The 17,496-nt window shown below is 36.8% G+C and overlaps 2 protein-coding genes across 4 annotated transcripts; both read right to left on the bottom strand.

The window, feature by feature from the left end:
• Positions 1 to 18: 18 nt before the first annotated feature.
• Positions 19 to 9,378, bottom strand: LOC107221543 (proteoglycan 4). 3 transcript variants are annotated; one of them, XM_046739210.1, is made up of 7 exons: positions 9,168 to 9,378; positions 5,127 to 8,248; positions 4,528 to 4,641; positions 3,041 to 3,171; positions 2,350 to 2,844; positions 1,920 to 2,174; positions 19 to 1,163 (listed from the first exon to the last, which is right to left on the bottom strand). In XM_046739210.1, the coding sequence occupies exons 1-7, from the start codon at positions 9,254 to 9,256 to the stop codon at positions 957 to 959; spliced, it is 4,413 nt and encodes a 1,470-aa protein (XP_046595166.1). In that variant the 5' UTR covers positions 9,257 to 9,378; the 3' UTR covers positions 19 to 956. The 3 variants fall into 3 exon arrangements, with proteins under 3 accessions (XP_046595166.1, XP_046595167.1, XP_015516050.2); XM_046739211.1 differs by having other exon boundaries at positions 4,540 to 4,641; XM_015660564.2 differs by lacking the exon at positions 4,528 to 4,641.
• A 4,226-nt stretch (positions 9,379 to 13,604) lies between these two features.
• Positions 13,605 to 16,215, bottom strand: LOC107221550 (ran-binding protein 3). The gene is made up of 5 exons (XM_015660577.2): positions 16,118 to 16,215; positions 15,775 to 15,861; positions 15,575 to 15,634; positions 14,342 to 15,024; positions 13,605 to 14,149 (listed from the first exon to the last, which is right to left on the bottom strand). The coding sequence occupies exons 1-5, from the start codon at positions 16,131 to 16,133 to the stop codon at positions 13,838 to 13,840; spliced, it is 1,158 nt and encodes a 385-aa protein (XP_015516063.1). The 5' UTR covers positions 16,134 to 16,215; the 3' UTR covers positions 13,605 to 13,837.
• Between the last annotated feature and the right edge of the window lie 1,281 nt (positions 16,216 to 17,496).

Raw genomic sequence — 17,496 nt, 5'->3', positions numbered from 1 at the left:
TAACATAACATTCGTATATCGTTTGCAAACGCAATTTTATTATTTACTTTCTCCGAGCCAAAATTGTTGGTGCTGTATAGATGAAGTTACGTGAGTACGGGAATTGGCACGGCCTTAGTGATTATCGATGGGGGGAAAAAAATCAATGATCCAACAATAAAAATCGGTGCCAGAGAACGAGGTTTATATTAAACAAATCCCGTTCGAATTCGTGTTAAAGACACTGAACAGAACCGTTTCAGATATCATAACGAAAGCAAAACTGCACTAATGCCGATTTGCTACTTCCTCGGAATATCTAAAGTTAGCGCAGCCCGGCGAGTACGAAGCCAAACGGGCAGAAGAGGGAGGAAGAAGAGAGTCTTTTCACTGGGAAAACACTCAAAACTTTATCTATCGTGGCCATAATAATATAAGATACTTCTGATGTATTAATAACTTACAGCCACGGCCACGTGAGCCCAAGAAGACGAAGAGACGAATTCATATGTAGACGTAAGGGTATACAATACGTATAAGCAAAACTCTTATTTGCGACGCGTTAAATATTTCGCGTGACTAGAAGATGGGCCGGGCGAATCTCTATTTCATGCAAACAAAGATCGTAGCCGTGAATTCTATTTTTTTCCTTCTCACCGACAGGTATATCCTATCTCATTTATTCTTTTTCCTTCGTTTATTTTTTTTTCTCTGTCTGCTTTTTTTTTCCCTTTTCTCCTTCCTTGTATACGTTTATGTCTGTAACGTGCCTGTTTCTGTGTGTGTGTGTGCGCGCCTGTGTGTCACGACGCAATCGTAAAACTGAAACGACGTCAAATACATCTATTTTAAACGTCGGAAGATGCCTAGCTTGGCTTAGCTTTCGGCGCTTGATATCAAGCTGAACCTGAAAACCGCTATCGGTTTTCACACTAGTAAATCATTCGACACTAGGTAATTAGTAAAATTGGTATTCATCAGTCGGTCGCATTGGGATTTGTGTAAGAAAATCCTCTGAAGACTCCCTGGTCCATCGAGATGAGGATTTGCTCCGGCACTATGCTGAGGCGAGGTCGTTCGGCAGTAAATGTTGCATCAAAGTATCGGGTATCAAGGGTGTGTTCAAGCGCTGGTTTAAAGGGCGGCTCCAGCTGTCTTCTCTCCAGTCTATCCCAGGATAGTCCCTAGAAGCGTAGTATATTTATATAAAAATCCGGTAGGTGCAGTTATATCTGTGTGCAAAGGCAGGAAGTAGAGAACAGGGTGTGAAACATGTCCGTAATACTGAGACTTCTATAACACAATAGCTTCCACAGACTGTAAGCAGCGAGTGTATAAAAGTGATATTTTGTGTACTATTCATACATTTGAATCAACAAATAGTTAATATGCTGAAAGTTTGTGGACGCTGCGGTAGTTCTACGTTTATCGCTTCTCGAGTATGCCATATTTACGAGGTACAAAAATAAATATACCTCAGTCTCTAGACCGGCAGAATATTAATACTGATTTCCGTGGGAGGAATATTTCTCTTTTCTGTTTCATTATTTCGACATAGTTTTTTTTTTCTTATTTTTTATTTTTCTATAATTTATAACATTTGCAATTCGTCCTCGGATTTTCTTAAACAAATTGCCTCACCTAAGCCGTTTGCAAAAAATTTGAGTCCGCATACCATGATTTTCTTCACTTTCAATGTAAAAAATCTAAGTTTACATTCACAGTAAATTCCTGACATTTTAAAGTTTAAATTCATGTTTTGACACATCCAAAGCACAATATCGTATTTTTATTAAATAACCGGAAATCGTTGCAACATACACAAGTGTATCAACTAAGAAGATGCTCATAAATTTCAAAGCCTTGATGTGCGAGTTAAAACAGATTATATTAGGCATGAAATACTGGAAATTAACAGTATTTAACAAGTTTATATATACCTGAAAGAAGGGATGGATTATGATCTCATGCCCAGGTAATCGTTTTCCTGCGTCCTTCTCCAACAGACAAACCAATAGATCAGTCGCCTCTTGACTCAAGTATCGCGGTATAAACGGCCTCTCGTTGCAAATACTCCAAAACAACTCGTCTTCGTCGCATCCCGAAAACGGTGACTGACCAGTAAGCATTTCGTACAGAAGAACACCATACGACCACCAATCAACTGCCTGATTGTATTTCAGCCCTTTTATTATCTGCAGAGAATAGGAGACGAATATACTTTACTACTAATGTAATATTATTCACGAACAGTTTCGTATGAATAACGAAATTAGATTCACAACAAATCAAAAATCATTGTCCGGCTTCGCTATTTGGTCAGGTACTTTGACTTGCAATATGGATTCGCAACTGCTAAATTTCACTTACTTCCGGAGCCATGTAGTCTGGAGTGCCGCAGAATGTGTCGGCGGTTCGGTCGAGGTATATTTGTAGTTTGCACATGCCAAAATCAGCAATTCTGATATGTCCATCAAAGTCTAATAGAACATTGTCCAATTTCAAATCTCTGTAAACGATTCCTTTTTTATGAAGAAAAGTCAGACCGGACAATATCTCAGCACCATAGAAGCGCGCTCTAGGCTCAGGAAATCTCCCAGATCGTTGTATGTGAAACATAAGGTCACCGCCATTGAGATATTCCATAACAAAGAAGAGATGGGAGTCTGTTTGAAAAGTGCAGAACAAATGACAGAGATACGGATGTCTCGTCGCTAGAGTCAGTACTTTTCTTTCGATCAGTGTACATTCTACGTCGTCATCTTCCAGCACAACATCCTTCTTCAGACACTTGACGGCGTAGAGGCAATCGGTATCCCTCAGCTCTGCTAGCAACACCTTGCCAAAGCTTCCTTTACCCAAAACCTGGAAAGTGTTCAAAAATCGAGCTGTAATATTAAACCAGTCATCTATTACCAAGCAGATACATGGATTATAGAAGATGTTTAAGAATAGATAAAGTTAAACACGTGACAATAACACGTGGATATAGGTTCAAGTTCTTGTTGTATAACACAAAACTATTTTAATATCGTTATTTAAAATTTGTTTCTAAACTTACTTTAAGAAAATTGAAATCAGTCACTGAATACTTCTTAAATCTTGGCAAATTGGTTGCTGGTGGTGTGATACGTCCGCTTGAAAATCGACTCGACTTTTCTGAATTCTGGCTGTCCGATGATTGCGACGGAGCTAATAACAAACATTTAAAAATCAATATTTCACAATCAATCAGGCATATTTACATTATACGCAATGCCACGGTCACCCTTTCTCTACGGCAACATCGGAGTAAATATTTACATTACGTACAGATTTCGTTAAAGGTGAAGGTTTGCTTAAAAGAGTGTGTTCAGATTAATTTACCTTAATTGGTGATAAAATTGATAAGTTGTCCAAGATCTAAAACACATATTTTAAATAGGTTCCCAGGCTCATTTAAACAAATTTACAAACTTCATATTCACAGGTAATTAGCAACATTGGTAATAAGTTAATCGTCGTCGCGAGACGTCTATATTTAGAAAAATAACAGAACTTCATATTCAGCTGTTAAAAGTATATTCGAACCGCTTTGCTTAAAAGATTTTCAAAGTAGTAACTCAGATGCAAACCTAATGCTCATTGGTAGCCAGTCTTTTGTAATAACTTCGAACTCGGAATTGAGAATAATTTATCGCGTAGATTGGCACCTGCTAGCACAAACCCATCTGTTTGTAAACAGACTGTACATAAATATATACATATATGATAATATTCCCATTCACTAGATACCTGTTCGTGTAGAATACCGAGCGACCATATTGCGATTCAAATAATTCGACTTATTTAACTTCTAATTTGACATTCAAAGCGATTTTCAACTGGCAAAAGATAAGCAATTTGTTCCTAATATTATCAAGCATTTTTGCTATCTCAAATATCTCATCCTACCATATGTTTTATGTAGCCAGTCAAAGTAGCTAGTTATTCGGGCATTGGTATCCACTTAATTTCTGATGCACTCTTGGATAAATTCATTTGGCACATTTTTCCCATCGAGCATTGTAATTGCCTTAATACTGGCATTTAAATACTTCTGGCAAATTTGGCTGGGGGGACATTTTTCAAGAATAGACTTGGCAGCTGGTCGTTTTATATTTAGAATCTGTTCAGCAGTATTCACGAATTAAAAGATCCATTACTTATTGTTATATCCAATGAACAATTGATTCTCCATTAACGTTAAGCGTTATATAATATATGAATCAACCGTTACAATTCCGACTTGAAAATGTATTAGAGATAAATTGTTTCAATAATACACAGTGCAGCGGCACCCATGCAGAGCCCATCAGAAGATCCATCTAAAAGAAATAGATCTTCTGACGTCATGCTGTAAGTGAATAGAGGTAGGGTTTCGTATAAATAGGTTCTGTTGTGCGTAATAACACCTTACAAAATTCCAATCGGTCATAACTAACTAGCTAACATCGCATGTTCTCAATCACACAGAATTTTTTTCAAATACTTTGCTTACAACTAAAATAAAGAAGTCGGATAACTTACAGGCTGACTTACCCCTTTTCAGAGCCTGCAAAGCTTCGGCAACAAGTTTTTGATTCAGTCCACACAGATTTCCAGTCAATTTTTCGCACTTCTTATGACAGGCCATGTCGCAATCTATATTTACATGTCAAAATGCAGGTACAATTTATTCCACATACCTTTTAGCATCTGATCTGTATTCAGCACAGGATCTCGTGGCATATTGAAAGTTTAAAGTCGACTTGGATGGATTACAAGTGAAACAATCAACATATTCATTCAAAAGTAGCGACAAACGTAAGTAATATCATTAGTAATTTTTAAATCATCGTTCGAACCTGAGATTATAATTTCTATGAATTATCGATAGGCACATTTATCCCATTTATTTAATCCCCTATATTTCACCGAGATTTTGACTGAAAGCATTACTCAAGATTTGTCACTGCATTTACGCAATATATTTTCGAAGTTAAGAAACGCTTATCCACCCGGACGTGTGTTAATTACAATAGTTAGATAAGCGCATAAACCACACGACACTTCAATCCACTGTAATTTAAATTATGCAAAAATAAAAGAAAGCTCGCTGTAATAATGAGTGATAAAAATATATATACTTGTCAGTCTTGGAGATCCATCGAAGCCAGAGTCATTGCTTCTCATGGATGTTAGTCTTTTATCATCTTTTGCCTCGTCGCCACCCTCGGTACAAGTGGAACTAGTGTCTTCGATGCTTTCTGTCGTTGTGCTCTGAGTACTCCTAGCACTTTCTGTGCTATCGCTCGCTGAAGAAGCTATCGACACAGGACGTTTCCGACGTTTTCCTCCTCTTCTTACTTTGGACAAGTCTCTCGGTGTAGCTGTCAGCAGCGGTCCTGGCGTTGTGTAGAACATTCTAATCAGATCCATGGGTCTCTGTTTGGGACTGTCTCTGGGACTTGACCTTGGAGAGCAACGCGGCGAATTTAGCGCTGAACTTTGCGCCGAGTTTTGTGGACTTGGTTTCGGAGACTTTTCTGGAACTGGCTTCGCTGCTTCTTCAACCAATCCGTTCTCTTCGCTTGCCAATTTCTTAACTGCTGATTTCTTTCTTTTAATAATTTTCTTCTTCTTCGAAGATTGAGCACTGGTGCTGAGGTCTGGACCGCTAGGCGGTGTGGGCGTTGTTTCTTTGTCAAAATCACCAACCTCTGACAAATTATTCTGGCTCTCCCATTTATCTTTTGTTAAATTTGCATTGGGCCATTCGTTGGTCGGTGTACTGGAACCTTCGTGAGGCGTTGATTCCACATTTACTTCTGGCGTAGCTGGAGCTGCCACAATGTTTATCGTCGGGAGAGGAGCGTCGAATCCAGAATTTATTGCTGTTTCTCCACTGGCAGAAATAGGCGTCGGTAACTCATCTATATCTTGATTATCTTGGCTTTCTACGATGTTGGTAGTATCTGCGTTTTCTAGCTTCTCAGATTCGCTCGTGTCCTGATCTTTAATACAAGCGTTTTCTTCCAAGGATTTCTTTACTTCTGATACCTTGTCATTTGACGGAATTGAAACGCTACTTTCAACACTGGTATTCACATCTGTCGATGCAACATCATCGTCTACTTTAATATGTTCTTCAGAAACTTTTTTGCTCACTGTTTGCAAAGTACCGTTTAATCTCCTATGGTCATTTGAATCAGTCTCTCTGTCAATTGAATTATCAGCAATAATTGTTAATGGTTTCTCAGCAGTTACAGTAGGTACCTTTTTTTCTGCAAATGGAGCAGGTTCATCGACACTGACTGATTCGTCCGCTTTCAAGGATAATTTTGACTTGGGTTTGATCGGAGTGGGTACCTCTTTTTCTACAGATGGAACAGGTTCATCGACACTGACTGGTTTGTCCACTTTCAAGGATAATTTTGACTTTGGTTTGATCGAAGTAGTTTCGGGTTCAATTTCACCCCAAAAATCGACCTCAGGCAACTGAGCACTCGGTGCAACTGAACCAGCTTTGTTTTCTATGTCTAAAATAGGTGACGCAGGTGCTAACTTTTCTATAATCACTTTTGTTTCTGAAACAGTGCCAACATTGTCGATTTCTTTGCTTGGTTTTGTCAGCTCTGCAGTATGATTTAAAGATTTTTCTAATATTTTATCCGTTATAGACACATCGTCGATCGCCTTAGGTGAAGTTGATATTTCCTCTATTGAATTTGAAGCGTTACTGTGGTTCTGGGATTCTTCCCTCAGGCCTATATTGTTAAATTGAAAATTTGACTTCTTGATTGGCGTCTTAGGATTCCTAGATGCGTTCTCAGGTTTTTTTATAGCAGCTTTCGAACGGTCTTTGATACCTTCAGCCACAATGACGGTTGTTTTTTCAATTACGTCAGAAGAATTTTCAACACTCCCAACTAGACCTGTTGTATTTATTGCCGACGTTTCTACATCTGTATACCTGTCGTGCTTGCCCGTGAGTTCAACTTTCGAGTTGACAGCTGTACTAGATTCCTTTATCGAATCTTTTGAATTACCTAATGTTTTTATAGGAGAATATTCATCAGACACAGTTCCTATAACGCCAATTTTTCGAGTTCTAGATACTGCCGGTTCTTTAACAACAGTTTTTAAAGTAAGACAAACACTGTTCCTCGATGTATCATTGACGTATTGTTTAGGCAACGCCACAACGACTGAATCGTCGTCATTTTCATTCGATTGTAATTCATTGATGACTTTAGCCAGCGAAGTAGTTTTATTACTTTTCGGCGCAGGTAGCCTGATTGATTCCCGATACTGTTCTGTAGATACAGGACTAGTTGGTGCGGATGATGCGTTTATCCATAGCGTTGAAAAATCACCAACACTGTTAGAAGCTTCTATTTTAAATTTCTGCGGTCTAATTCTCGACCTCTCCTCGCCAAGTTCCACTGATGACTGACTTCGTAGTGTTAAGTTGCTGTCCGACTTGGTTTGTGTAATATATTGTGTCCCATTACCAGGTTCGTCACAGTCTTCACTCTGTGACGGACTTCTGTTGAGAGTTTTTTTCTTTTTTTTTATCTTCTTCAACGTCTTCTTTACGGAGCCAGCTCGTTCCGAATCTTCGATCGTATCCGTCTCGTTATCCAAGTTCTGTACTGGAACGGAAATTGAGTCTCGAGACATGCTTCTTTTGACCAATCTACCCTTTCTCGCGTCAACTTTAATCTGCGCCTGTTCCTGTTCCACCAAAGTATCCAAAGCCACTGCTTGCGCTTGAGCGATTATAACTTCTCTGGCTATTATTTCAGAATCTGTTGGTATCTCTAACGAAGATCGTCTGCGAGTCAGTCTCCGGGTTACCTTCTTTTGAACCGCTTCATTGACTGTCCTCTCTAAGCTAGGCTGATGATAAGCTTTAATCATTTTGATAGGATCCGCTTCCGATTTATCTCTGATCAAAAATTTCTCCACAAGGAGTTCTCCGACTGTTTTCTCATGTTTTTCATTGAGTTCTCTTAGCGCCGGGTTGTCTTTAAGTGCCTGGGATCTGATTCTAACTGTCGGTCTATCTCTTCGCACCCTATTTCGTCCATGACCCTCGGTATGCGATAAATGTCTGGGAGTCGAGACATCTATGTCTGCTGTGTCTACGCTTTTCGGTCTTGAGGCCACTGCAACGACCGGAGAATAACGCCGCAGGTGATTCAGCGGAGATTCAGATATCGTAGAGAGATGTGGCGAGTACCGCGATACCAGGGGACCATGTATGCTAAATAAATAAAATTGTTAAATAGTTTCAAGGAGTCTGTACTCCTCGAAAGGAAATATTATCAGAGGAGCAGTTCAACGCAGAGACATTTTGTTAAATCCATCGTTTTGCCACAATCTGTTATTATTTATTTCAAACATTGCGATAAAATATTGATTCTCTTCGATGACTACTGATATTCAGAATAAAATGTTATCGGATATGGTAACCGCTTTTACACTGACTGTAGTTTATTACAAGAGGCAACGTCTCATACCCAGAATTTTGAAAAATTATTTTGTGATAAGCTAGACCCTTAAAAATCCCACTCGTTAAGGTGCATTTTCTTGCAATGGCGCAAGTACAATGGAGTGACGAAAGTGAAAGAGACTGAAAGTAGCCGTGTGGTAATTTGGTAGGTTTAAAAATATATTAGCGACCGAGACGCATAAACTATTTACAATATTTGTTCCAAAGTAAATATAAGAGAAAGATAAAAAAACGAAAACCTCAGCTCAATCTATTGTACCGTTCCTAAGAAACTGTGAAAAAAATGTATTACATAAGTTTTTTTGCGGTAGTTTTGATGTGAGGTGAGAAAAAAATATCAAAGAAATTCGTTCGCTTTAAACTAATTGCGTGTTTGCGAGCACAATTGAATTTTCCTGAATTTCTGCCTACACGTATATCAGTGATCAAATTTTCAAATAGATCTTTAATCACCCGTTCACTTTTGTTAATTAGATCAGTAGTATTAATTAACACTGCGTGCAAGAGAATCACATAGAAAGCATTGCCAAGTATTTTGTCCATGGCAATAAAAGTTCAGAGATAGTCGCAGTGGTTCTATAAAATACGCGAGTATTTTAAAATGACAATATGTGGCTTGGAATTTGCAAACGGTCAATTTAACTTGGTTAAAATTCTGCAAATTTCTTACCGCCCGAAACCTGTAGTTGTCATCAATGAACTGTGGTTTGAAAATGACGTACCAAATTGGTACGGAGAGCCATCGCCATACCGAGGCATTATTTAGATGATATTCAAATCGATTACCTACGTACTAGAATGATTTAAAATACATTTGGGAAACTTAGTTAAGGAGCACGTTCTTATGGTTTGGAGATCCAAGACCGACTGAGTGTAAGCCAGCGACCTAGTATAATAATAGAATTCTAGTATATAAGCCTTCTACCGTCTAACTATACACCTAAACACTAATAACCCAACGAATACAAGTAGTTGCAACACGAAAATGCATCGGCAAAGTATACACAACCATGCAATTCATCACACCATCTAATTGCATTAATTGCACGCATGCGATATATATATATATATATATATATATATATATATATATACATATACATATGTACTCAATAATCATGCTTTAATCATAAGCACTAACGATTAAACAGATCTAACTTTATCTACCTTCAAAATGCCACGGGTTCCTGTGAAATTATTACGATTAAGATATTCTAATCGCAGAATTTCATTTAATATGACAGATTCTGCCAGCTTATGTAACGTCAAGATACCAATACTAAGGTTTCATTCGCTAAACCATTGATTTATGCATTCTACCGCAGGCAAGAGTTTATGGTTTCTTCGAAAGTTCTTTCAACACTTTGTAGCTCAAATCATCGAGTAGGCAATGTTTGCGAAAATTGTCTAACTGATCTTGGTAATCATGCTTCGCTTAAAAGGAAATTTTGTTCTTCGTTATATTTTAGAACTCATTTCTATCACATTGATGTAAGCTATCGAATGGGGAAGAAAAAACTTTCGTATGTGAGTCCTAACAGTGAATACTTATAACTATAATTTTTGAATAACTTAACAATATTTTTGGACTCACCATCACATCTCAAACCTTGTCTGAAAAGACCGTACAGCATAGATCCACAATGATCACAGAATGTTGGCGACATGAATGTATGGGGTCGAAATCTATGCGGTACATCAACTTTAAAGCGTTCTCTTAGATACTGAAATTGAAACGTAAGAAAAAAAAACTGTAGAGGATATCAGTTCGTTCGTAATGTTCAGAATATTAATTATGTGTGACGTAAAAGCAAATTAATTTCTAAGTGTTCCAATATAGCCAAATATCATTTAAAAAATTAGTGAAAGCAATGCATAATTGGCAAACAGATTGTTCTCTGATCGAAATGTTAACACTTACAATTGTAGTTTCCGACTCGCGACCGCTCTCTGGGCACTTGGTTAACAATTTATCGTGACATTTTTTGTGCACTGCTGTCTGACATGCTGTAACAAAATAGAAAAAAATTGTACATTAGTTTTTATCTCATCAGGGCTTGATTTAAGATAAACAATAATCGTAAATGCATACCAACCTTGACACTGATATCCCTGCTTTCCAAAACCCCTGAAATTGCAAATACAAATTATATTCTTTAATCTGAAACTGTTTGAAACAGTTCTACAAGGCAAAGCTTCAATTAAACTGTACATATATCTATGTAAAGGGGTCGATTAAACAATGTGTTGGAACAGCAATGTGATTTATTTATAACAAGGTGAGCTGGAATTTTAGAGTATCGATTCTAAGATAGCGATCTTCTTATTTTCTTCTATTTACTTGGTTAATGACAAATCGGAAGCGGCAGTTTCTGGACCTGCACGACCAAGTTATTACCACTTAAATCCATATTGGCAATAAACACACCTTTCATGGTTTGATTTTGTTCGTCTGTCTGGTTTTGTCATCGAAAAATCCATCTCTAATCTATTGTGGATTCGGAGACTGACAGAGAAACTGCCTATTTTATGTTTATAAATTACCGAATCGGTTAACGCTACACCTAATCACAATATCTGATCCTTATACATATATATATATTATATACATGTAATATATATGTATATGTAAGCAAGTAGAAATGTGCTATTAATTTTCAAATCTCACCATAAAAAATCCTTACAAAATGCACAAAATGTTGGCTGTCTAAAGAACTTGGCGACCAATCGATGCCCTCGGACAATGTGAACCTTGTTATGTTTAACCGCACCTCTTCTCCTAGTTATTGGACCTCCAACATTATTCTCAGGAGAGGATCTCGATGCAGCACCAGCGTCATGTTCTCTATGAGGTATCCTTGTTCTATATACATAAGTCCTTCCGCCCGAACTAGCTGGTGGAAGATCTGTTGGATCCACCAAAGCTGGAACCCTAGTTCTAAAATTGACAAACAGAAAAGTACATCTCTCAGTTGCTGTTTACCAAAAGAAATTTTAAACGGGATAAACTTTAACGATTAGCCGAGTGAGTGAATATCTGTGCCGCACTATTTTCGCTCTGCAAATTTGATTGGAATTTATTTTATTTACATTGGAAGGTGTCAATTGTTGGAATGATGGAAATAAATATATCGAATCATGGTCTTCCCAAAACCAAGAAAATTGTCTGATCATCAAAGTGTAATAACTCATTAATGTCAGTCAATTAGAATGACTTTTGAAAATTCAGGACCGTCATTCGTATTACTGATATTTCTAAGATTTGTTTCCCACAGTATAAAATTATGACAATACGACTGAATCGATTTGATCTGAAATATTGCCAGAATATTTCAAACATTGATATAATCTTGCCTGTAAGTATATCCTTCAACGCCGGCACGTAAATGTGGACGACTGTGCTCAAGAGACGACTTTCTTCCAGATCCTCCGCCAGTGGTACTTCTTCGTTTGGTACGAGAACCGGTGAACATCATTTTTACTAACTAGAAGAGTATAAATTCCTTGGAGAAGACTCTTAGTGCTCCGAGAAAAATCCGAGCATAGCGCAAAACATCGTCGACGACTTATCGAGAGGTGTTTTTATTTACCTATACGGATCCACGAACTTGTAAATTGAATTAAAATAATATTAGCTGTCTATGTGTGCATGCCTGATGAAGTAAAAGGATTGATATTCAAAGAATAGAGGAAAAATGTGTGTTTAAAAGTGTGTAGACTACTACATTCTTAAAATAAAATATTTGTACATATTCACTAGAACGGTGATTGTTGTATCTACTATATCTCCGTCAACTTCAAAATAATTTACTATATTATATTCCTTGGCACTACTGTCATCTTCATGAAACTAAACTCTAGTAAGGAAACATTACTTTATCGAGATTGAACCGTTGGTTTGCAAAAAAAAAAAAAATTCGCAAATAAATCTCATAGTGTGTGTATTTAATATGCAAAGGGCCTGGACTTTGACGCCCAAATCTTTATACGCTTACACGAAACTCTCTTGTGTCTATAAATATCGGCCTGTTGAATACCGCCCGCCATATAACGATCCTTGTGGAGCCATCTTTGACAAAGATTGTTAACCGTTTGATGCCCACAGCCCGTTTGATTTGATCAAAAATTATTATTTTGTGCTGATTCATCAATTTCAGTATTACAAGCTACAAATTATAGAAATAATTATACTAAAATAACAATCATAACTATTAATTGCAAAAAGTTAATACAATAGGTAGGTACTAAAAATAAATATCATATTCTTTCCAATGATTGTGTAAAATCGAGTGACGTACTCAAATATAAAGTCAAGGGGCACTTGTTTCTTTAATGCAAATTCTGTATTTTAACGCAATCGATGAGTTTTACAATGCGTTTATCATTTCTTTCTTCTCGTTTTTTCTTCTTACTAATCAACAATTACACACTTTCTACCGCTTAAGTGTTATTACTGATAATTTATTTGATAGAATGTCGATTTGAATTACTGTAAATAGTATTTGACTCAAATTATTACCTTAATATTTACTTTTACAAACTTATTTATTTTCATTTTACAACAATAAGTCTGTGAGAGCGTGCGTCGGACAGTTTTAATATAGCGGCGATAACAAAATCGAAAAAAAGAGAAAAAAAAAAAACGTTGACATCACTGTACAGGGTGGTATAAAAAAAAGAAAAAAATACATACGAATGAAATTTAATAACTACTAGATAGAGATTCCCGTGTAACGTAAATTCCTTTATCTACAATATTTGAACAAATAGCACATTAATATTTTTTCTTTTGTGAAATGTTCGAATTAATAAACACGCTATACCGCTCAAAATCCCTATCTAGATATTTTTTCCTATCCTATATATCATGAATATATATATTTGTATATACCTATATTTATTTATTCATCATGTGTAGCTTCTTTCGTCTTTTTAACAACCCTGTTACGTGACGTTGACGGAAAAAAAAAAGAAATAAAATGCTAAAAATAAAAACCGAGAATATTTTTAAGAAAAAAAATAAACAAAAAACAAAAATACGACGTATCAATTGGGAATGATTAGAAAAAGGCTTGGGTGCATCAAAACAATAAGAAAAACCTCATGATTGGTGTCGGAATTCCTCGTACTCAGAAAATATTGGGAGGTATACACGAAAGCTAGCAACTTTAGTAGATAGATCGATGCATAAATTATGTAGCAGCTATCAGCATGCTAAAAGTCGGTCCTTACATCACGAAAACAATTATAGTTTACAAACGTGACATTTCACTCGAAAATCTTATATTGATTGAGTCGAGTCAAGGGTGAGCTCCACTAGAGATCAATATTACTGTGAGGTCAGTGTTCAGTTGCTAACTTCTTGGGCTGACGATCCTGAGCTCGACGTAATCGCTGCATTAAAAGACTATGGAGCTGATCAACTTCTTTGGGGGCTGCCTGAACGACAAAGATTCTGATGTCCCCATGCACATCCATCGCTGTAAGCCTCAAAGATTTGGGTCCAGCTCTTTCTGCAGTCATTCCGGGCCAAACTTTTGTATTTAGGACCAGCCTCTGAGTCCCGGCTGCTCTCCCTACTAGTCTTGACTCTTCGTCCCTGTCGTTCAATCGCAGACTTCCTCGCCCTCTTTCCTGCCACCCACTGGTGCCCTAAGATTTGAGTCAGAATTTAGTACAATAAAATGCAGATGAATCTCACTTAGGTATAATGATCATAGAATTTTTGGTATGTGCAATGCAGATTTGTCATATTGTTTTCTTTTTTGAACTCACTTTCTAAAGAATCGAAAACTGTGCAAGTGAGAATGGTAGTGTAAAAGATTATATAACAATCATAAGTACCTTGTCAAAAGCAAATAGCTTGCAGTTGATTTGTAATACATTAGTTTCATCCTCTTCGCCAGTAAGAAGTGTTACCTGGCTGTATTTACGTTTGTTAGCTCTGCTGGCCTCTTCGAGTTCTTGCGCAGCTTGAGAAAGTGTTAAACCAGGCCGGCTAGTACTTCTGCAGACTGTAGCTGCGCTAGAAAACAACATTTCCGAGGATCCATTTTCATTGCTCTCTTCGTCTTTAGTTTCATGCTCTTCAGAGCTGTCAGAAACTTCAGTGTCATTTCCAACGGCAACTCGTTCCTTCAAATTTTGTCCGAAAATAAAACTTGGTGTCGAGGCACTCGGAGCGACAGTGTTATTTATACCATTTTCATTATCTTTAGTATTCACGCCGAGGGGTAAAAACTTTGGCTTCGTATCTTCTTTACTTCTAGAGTCATTGTTTACAGTTTCATTTTTATCTGTGTTCTTTGTAACACTGCTATCACTCTCGAGTTCAATATTATCCGTTACTTTTATAAACGGGTTGTGGAACTTTGCTGGCTGTAACGGATTCTTGGTAGATGGCCCAGGGTTATTCGTCACTGCACTCAACTGTGACGGCCTTAACAACGCTGGTTTTGGTTTACTAGAATTTGAGAATTCACTAACTCCAAATGAGTTTCCAAACTTGGATGCAGCTAGTATAGGACCTGTGAAACAAAGACAAGATATAATGAGGTGTTTATTATACTAACATTGTGTAAAAAAGTTTTGATTTTCACAAATATGAATGTCCAACCTCTAACATGTCAATATCAAGGCAGAGTAGAAAAGAGTCATGAGTAAATTCCTAAATGAAAATAAATGCATCAGATGAATGTGGCTGGATTTGATATACTTTGGATAATTTCATTTAACTGTCTCATGACTTGATTCTTTTGGAAGAATTTTTCCTTTTGGCAGAAAACTTGAAGTTGCAGACAGTATAATTTGCAAGTACATTTCCAGTGCATGTTATATTCTAAAACGAACTTGTGCTGAGCTTGGAAATTTCCGAAGTGAAAGTCATCGATGTGTAAAAGTATTAAGGCTTATCATCGGATGATTCTTTCATATCGATATTTCCCTTTCCATATTAGCGTTTAAAACTGATATTAATATTTTTTGCTATTCTGTTCTTGTTATTGTTTGATCCATCATTATTAAACTTTTCAAATCCATGTGAATTGTGATAAAACTCGTAATGTATTTTACTATCACCTTTGCTTGTAGAACTTGAATTTGGTGAGTCAGGTCCTCCAGATTGTCCATCTCCTTCCTCTGAAAATATTTTACGATAAGTAAGTTTAATGATTTTTCTTAATTAAAAATTGTACCAAAATTTTTTAAGCATAAATTGACTAGTTTGATCAAAAATATTGAAGGAACTTTAAAGTATAAGTTGATTTGTCACTTCTGACCATTGGCCGAGTTTTCGCTCGACTCTTCCGGGGCATCCAACTTCATGATAATCGGTGGCCGAGGACAATTTTTCTCGTCGGTATTCTCTGAATAAATTATTAAAATTAATATTCATTAAATATTCGTGAGGTTTCAGTACATGTAGAGTGAAAGTGATCAAAGGAAGGGATCAAATGTCCCAAACAATAACAAACTGTCACAGATATTCTTATATGCGAATTCACAAAGCGATAATAATGTTTCAACGATCTTCAACACATTCACAGCTTTGATATATCGAGAATTTGCATCCAAGCAAACAATAGTAGGATATATTTTAATAAATAAAATCACACAACGCACCCTTGCAATCCGCCATGTTTTGCGTGTGGATAAGCGGCGGTACTGAACCATAGAATTATCTCTACAAGAAGATAGTAGAGAACCGTATGGTGCTGCTGCCAATCTGAACTAACCGTTACCATGCAACAATCAGTCACATGATGGTAACTCACAATTTAAAAAAATTTACGTCGGCGATTGGTTGAACTAATGGCGTGGGTGTCGTAGTCGCCATAATGATAATTACATTCGATGCTATACCACAGAGAATAAGAAATATATCTACGTACTTTCACTTGCACTTGTGGTAGATCTCTGCATGTGTACGCGAGAATCACCTGCTTGATTTCATTTAAATTTTACCGTAAGACCCTACTTGCTTAGCCTTACAAATTTCATTAAAAAATTTTGAATAAGGAAATTTGTCACTCCGAATAGTCACGTCATGTTCTGCACGTTGACTAAAGAACCCATCAGAAATTGCGCAATGATTGAAATTGTTGGTACGGATCTTAATTTACCGGGATCAATAACTACAATAAGCCCATGGCAAAAGCCACCCCCTCGGCTGTTGATTTAGATGTCACAAGTTCGACGGAATAAAGAAGATATGGGAAAATGATGTAAGAATTAACGGGCGTTCTTTTTTATTAACATTGGACCCAATATCAGCTAATTGAGAAAATTCGACGTTTATTCACCATTCTCAGTAATCTCAACCGCCATACTCGCCTAAATTGCTTCGATTTCTAACGCGCAGAGACGTTGATACACTTCACAGAATACGACTCAAGGTCGTTTTTTAATGAATCAGCTCAAAATATATTGAAACTTCCTCTGAAATATGGTGCATGTATTGCGGTACATAAGTTCTGATCAGATGACATACATATCTCATATATCACTCAAGATTTTGATATTTTATTTCAGTCAGCGTTAAATCTAACCGAAGCGCACTAAATTGTGAAATTACACGGGAAAAGTTAAGAACTTTGCTCTAGGAGTTTCTAATATACTTGCTATTATTTCATAATCCAATGGCAAATAAAGTATACTCTATGTATAGTATTTGAATTTTGAACTTTGATGCGTATCATTATTATTATTCACCAGAATCATTTTAAAGCACCATGTTAATTCGCAGGCTTTTTCGATTATATTATTAATTTATATTCTCTTTTATGTTTGTTTTTTTCGAATAGTGTATCGCTGTAACTATTTTGAAACCAAAGGCATTAAAATTCATGGAAGGAGGAAAAATAACGAAGTAGGTTTATTGCAAAACGCGCTACTTGATATCGAGTACATCCCAATTTATCCTGTTTGCTTAGCGGTTGGGGCAAACCGAACCAGGATAAATAGAGTTGATCATTATTAGGTTGAGGAAAAACACCAGTATA

The sequence above is a fragment of the Neodiprion lecontei genome, chromosome 4 (genome assembly GCF_021901455.1).
Source record: "Neodiprion lecontei isolate iyNeoLeco1 chromosome 4, iyNeoLeco1.1, whole genome shotgun sequence".
Classification (NCBI taxonomy): domain Eukaryota; kingdom Metazoa; phylum Arthropoda; class Insecta; order Hymenoptera; family Diprionidae; genus Neodiprion; species Neodiprion lecontei.
The sequence above is the reverse complement of the archived record's forward strand: the minus strand, read 5'-3'. Positions and strand labels throughout refer to the sequence as shown.

Excerpts from the sequence above, each read along its gene's own strand:
- LOC107221543 (XM_046739210.1), bottom strand. The coding sequence starts at position 9,256 with ATGCCTCGGTATGGCGATGGCTCTCCGTACCAATTTGGTACGTCATTT. Across the intron at positions 8,249-9,167 it reads ACAACTACAGGTTTCGGGCG|CATACATGGTCCCCTGGTAT; the intron begins GTAAGAAATTTG and ends TTATTTATTTAG. Across the intron at positions 2,845-3,040 it reads CTGATTTCAATTTTCTTAAA|GTTTTGGGTAAAGGAAGCTT; the intron begins GTAAGTTTAGAA and ends AACACTTTCCAG.
- LOC107221550 (XM_015660577.2), bottom strand. Across the intron at positions 15,025-15,574 it reads TTCAAGTTCTACAAGCAAAG|GTCCTATACTAGCTGCATCC; the intron begins GTGATAGTAAAA and ends TTTGTTTCACAG. Across the intron at positions 14,150-14,341 it reads AGCTATTTGCTTTTGACAAG|GGCACCAGTGGGTGGCAGGA; the intron begins GTACTTATGATT and ends CTCAAATCTTAG.